The 5215-nt window shown below is 49.6% G+C and overlaps 1 protein-coding gene across 1 annotated transcript; it reads right to left on the reverse strand.

The window, feature by feature from the left end:
* Positions 1-1723: 1723 nt before the first annotated feature.
* LOC127306223 (actin-2) lies at positions 1724-4886 on the reverse strand. Its single transcript, XM_051336852.2, has 5 exons — positions 4674-4886; positions 3320-3393; positions 2818-3211; positions 2072-2685; positions 1724-1974 (listed from the first exon to the last, which is right to left on the reverse strand). The coding sequence occupies exons 2-5, from the start codon at positions 3377-3379 to the stop codon at positions 1909-1911; spliced, it is 1134 nt and encodes a 377-aa protein (XP_051192812.1). The 5' UTR covers positions 3380-3393; positions 4674-4886; the 3' UTR covers positions 1724-1908.
* Positions 4887-5215: the final 329 nt, after the last annotated feature.

A 5215-nucleotide genomic window follows, 5' to 3' on the forward strand; every position in this document is an offset into this window, starting at 1 on the left:
CTGAGTGTGAGATCTAGGGTTCCCACGGGGATCCAAAGCCACTTAAGTAGTGGCGCGGATCCGACGTCCCCACACGGGCTGGGCTGGGTAACTGAGTTGGGCCTTTGAGAGGCCAAAGGCACAGCCTGTCCACGGCCCACTGCCAGGGAAGCAGCAACCACGGGCCCCCGCACGGCCCCAACGCCAGAGACAGTGGGAGTGGGGACACTGGGGTCCACCGGTCTCGGACCCACCACGCTGGCGACCAACGGCCCTGTCTCTCCCCCGATGTTGACGGACGGCCCAGGCGGCGCCGCCCTCTCCTTGCCGTCGAACGCCGGCGGACGAGCAGCCACCCCTGGAGCCACACCGGAGATCTCCCCAGAGCGCGACCGGATCTGGGATTCCCTGGCCACCTCCCTGCCTCCATGGTGCCCAAGAGGTCGAGCCGTAGTAGATCCGGCCGCCGCCCGAAACCGCGAGCCTCGCCCACCCGGCGCCCAAGCTCTGCGGCGTCCTCCCCGCAGCTTCGCGTTACCCACCCTGGTCCACGCGGAGTCGAGAAAGTCCCCAAAGCACGCCGGAGAGGGACCAGATCTGGAGGGCACGGGCGACTCCGGCGCCTCCAGCTGCGCCTGAACGTCCTCCTCCTCGTCTGAACTCTCCCCTGCCAGCGCCCAGAACCGCGACCCACCCCGGTGCGCCGCTGCCACCGACGGGGAACGGCCAGAGGGAGCTCGCCGTCGCTCGGCGAGGGGGCAGGCCGCAGAATCGCCCGCCTCGTCGCCCTTCCCGACGCAGGAGCTCTCTCCAACGGTCATATTCTCCTCCTGGCTGAGCCACTTCCGAAAAAAGAATTCACCCTTTCAACTCGCTCTATCCAAACAATGGCATGTCTTTGAATGATATCCCTCATATGTTCATGTTGAATCACTGTATGCACACAAAACTTTTAATGGTCTGGCAATCATCTATGTTGCCAATGATATTCTTGACTTCACTAAGATCGTTGTGAGCACTCTTCAGTTATACAACCACACCAGAAAGTGGGAAAAAAGGTAGAACCTCGTAAGCATGTTGAAAAGGAAGGCAAACTAAAATGGAGCGACGAGGACGGTTGCTTTATGGTTGATAATGGCGAGCAGGTGAGGCAGCACCTGCATGTAATACAGCGTGGTCTTGTTTTTCATTGAGTTTGTTCATATGTACATGTTCATTTGAACTAACGATTAATCCTTGTCAATCACAGTGCTACCTAACGCATATTGAGTTCGTGAACAATAGGATAATCAAATATGCTTAGATGAAGACACAAGCAGCAGCTCTAGATTGGTACTCAACTTCATCCCTAACAACAAAGTTAAATGTGCCGATACACAAGTAGTTTGGTCAGTGCTGCTGCTTTGTTCTTCGATCATCCCCAGTCGATTCTGGTCATGACGTGGCTACCGTTTTGGCGATCAACATCCCTACACGACTACAGCTGGATACACACGCGCACACACCGAGTATGCCTTCAGCTTCTCTTGTCCGTGGGAGTGGAAAGCACTAGCCGACCCGGTATTTAATTCAACCGCGGCTTCATGTAGCCTTTTTTCCAGGCACCTTAAAACGCAAAGAAGATTAAACCTAGAAAAATATTCACAAATGTGGAACCCAAAGCTGGCCATTGCCAAGCAAGACAGACAGACAGACAAGCTTGGACAGCCCAGTTGCTCAGGCACAAGCAGAGCCTGCAACAGCGTCGAGTTGAATCATCATCAATATAGTTGTAGAATTCAAGAATAAATCCATCAAACCAAGCTACACACATGATAGAGTAGATACACCATACACAAGCCATCGGCCCAACATTTGCCCAAGAAAACATCCATCTAATAATGCTACTAGACAAGATTATGCATGGAAAATAATGCCGGCCACAGCTCTCTAGAAGCACTTCCTGTGGACGATAGCTGGACCAGACTCCTCGTACTCTGTCCTGGAGATCCACATCTGCACAAAAAATAATGAAGAAACACATATGTCAGAGAGTTCTCAGGCAAACCGGAATTATGGATCAAGAACAGCCACAGCAGTAACTTCGCATTACCTGCTGGAATGTGCTCAGAGATGCAAGGATGGACCCTCCGATCCAGACACTGTACTTCCTCTCTGGCGGGGCGACGACCTTGATCTTCATGCTGCTTGGGGCGAGCGCCGTGATCTCCTTGCTCATGCGGTCTGCAATACCAGGGAACATGGTAGATCCACCACTGAGGACAATGTTGCCGTACAGGTCCTTCCTGATATCGACGTCGCACTTCATGATGGAATTGTAGGTCGTCTCGTGGATGCCCGGAGCTTCCATGCCGATGATGGAAGGCTGGAAGAGGACCTCTGGGCACCTGAAGCGCTCTGCGCCTATGGTGATCACTTGCCCATCAGGTAGCTCGTAGGTCTTCTCAACCGATGAGCTACTCTTCGCAGTCTCGAGCTCCTGCTCATAGTCGAGGGCAACATATGCAAGCTTCTCCTTGATGTCACGGACAATTTCCCGCTCAGCACTGGTTGTGAAGGAGTACCCTCTCTCAGTCAGGATCTTCATGAGGGAGTCAGTGAGATCCCTACCAGCAAGATCAAGACGAAGGATAGCGTGTGGAAGGGCATAACCCTCATAGATTGGGACCGTGTGACTAACACCATCTCCAGAATCCAACACAATACCTATTGACCAAAGCAAAATCACAATAATCAGCAACCATAGGAGCATAAATTCAGTTTATTCGTACTCAACAGAGATTCTGTAGCAGCAAAAGAGAATGTGCAAATAAATGAAGCTATTCTTTGCTCACTTACCAGTGGTACGCCCACTAGCATATAGGGAAAGGACAGCTTGAATTGCGACATACATGGCAGGAACACTGAAAGTCTCAAACATGATCTGTGTCATCTTCTCCCTGTTGGCCTTAGGGTTAAGAGGAGCCTCGGTAAGAAGAACAGGGTGCTCTTCAGGCGCTACACGGAGCTCGTTGTAGAAGGTGTGATGCCAAATCTTCTCCATATCATCCCAGTTGCTTACAATTCCGTGCTCGATAGGGTACTTCAAAGTCAGGATACCCCTCTTGGATTGGGCCTCATCACCAACGTAAGCATCCTTCTGTCCCATCCCTACCATAACACCAGTGTGGCGTGGACGGCCAACGATACTAGGGAAAACAGCACGTGGAGCGTCGTCCCCGGCAAAGCCAGCCTATGAAATATGAAAACAGTTAACAGTTGCTTGATTTTAAGATTATTAACTGCAGCAGTCCCCAAATAAAAAAGTATGCGAATGTGATGCCAAGCAATCACAAATTACCTTGACCATTCCAGTTCCATTGTCACAGACAAGGGGCTGAATGTCCTCTCCGTCGGCCATTTATGTTAATTGATCTGCACACAGGAAAACAGCTTATTAGATCAGGGCCTAGCAAAACTGTCAACTTATACAGATCACTCTGACAGGATTAAGGAAGACGAATTGTTGTTCCTACAAAAACACAAGCTAGAAAGGTACAGGCACAATTTTCCTTGAGTACTCTCCAGCAAAAATATACCGTAGAAAAAAGATACTTTAATGAGATGTTACATTTACAGTCATTAGTTGGACAGCTAACTGAAATGAAAGGGAGATTATTCAAACAAACTGTCCGAAGAAAAGTGCTAGTCACCTATTCCTATAAGAATTAAACATGTCTATATCCAACTAGAGACACACAGCTACTATGTCTTACTCTACGAGTTAATACAGTAGAGTTGATACAAGAAAAATCAAAATCGAGGTTGTCTGAAGCACAGCAGAGCAATCAGGTTTGACCTCTTATGTAGTAGCTTAAGGCAGTTAACTGATCCATCAATCGCTTTTGGTTTGGATCATAGGCTGAAACGAATGCAGCAGAGGCTCCACAAGTAATGGTGTGTCTCATTGGTTAATTCGAAGCAATTCTCTTTTTCTAATCAGGTAGGAGAACCTTAAGAAATGTTGTCATGAACGTCCATTACATCTTCTTCTTTCTTGTAAAAAGAAACAGACTTGTATGACTAGGAAATTACACTTAAGAAGATGCTACTTTCACCAATGCCATGTGACGCGAATTTTGCAGTGATTTTTTTTAATCTAATTGCAGAGAACATTCCCCGTCTCTGGATCCTGGGATGCACCCAACCCAAGCCATGACACACCACGGATCTGCTAGTTCTCGTTGGTGAACCAAAGCGACAACTATTTTAAGGCAGGAGAGCGATCAAGAAAATTTCCTGAGTACCACAAAAGCAAACCGGCTGTCAAATGTCAGATCCCCGGAGAGATCTGCAGTTCAGGTAAACAAATAGGCCCCAACTTCACAGAGTTGTAGCGCAGCACACAGCTATTAACAGATCTAGTGTAAGAGAGAGGCAAAATATCCGGTGGCGACGGATCCCAAAGAAAAGAAAAGCATCGACATCCATCCGTGCAGCCTGATCCCGCTGGTCGGATCCAGCATGTGACGGGAAAAAAACACAGGCCGAAACAACCGGCGAAATTAAACTACGCCCGCAGCCACATCGCTGCTAGCTTGAGCCCGCAGCGGCATCTCGATCTCTAAGGCTCTAACCAACATAGTTCGCAACAGAAGTAATATACAGCACACCTGAAGGGACTAGAAGGCGGCCAAGGACTCGAGAGCGCTCACCTGAAGCGAGGAGACGCGGGGAAAGGTGGCGGCGGAAGGAAGCGAAGAGCGTGGGGAGGGAGGGAGGCGAGTGGTGGGTGGGGTGGAGGAGGAGGAGGGCGAGATATAGGTGCTCCGCGGGGGGCGAGGGTGGTGGTGGCGGCGGTGGGAATGAGATGTAAAGGGGAGGAGGGAGGCCGGTGCCGCACTGGAAAGTTGAGCAAGAAGGACTGGAGAGGAGGTAGGAGATGCCCCGCTGTCTCCGCGGCCGTGCCAGCGGGGAATAATTTGCACGCCTGGGCCGCCCTAGAAAATCGACCTTTTATTTTCTTTTCTTTCGGTTAGTGCCAGTACTTGCGTGCACGATGTTGTGTGGTTGTACCCAGATGGCAGTGGCACGGTACAAATTGTGGCACTTCTTTTTTTGCTGCTATGAACAAACTGCGGCATTTAAGGTCACCTTTTACATATTACCTTATTATTATAGGTAACTATGCATGTTAACAAACAACTACTGTACAATAATGCATTGTTTCTCAGTGTCATATTTAAATTTAATGACT

This window comes from Lolium perenne, chromosome 1 (genome assembly GCF_019359855.2).
Source record: "Lolium perenne isolate Kyuss_39 chromosome 1, Kyuss_2.0, whole genome shotgun sequence".
In the NCBI taxonomy this organism is placed as follows: domain Eukaryota; kingdom Viridiplantae; phylum Streptophyta; class Magnoliopsida; order Poales; family Poaceae; genus Lolium; species Lolium perenne.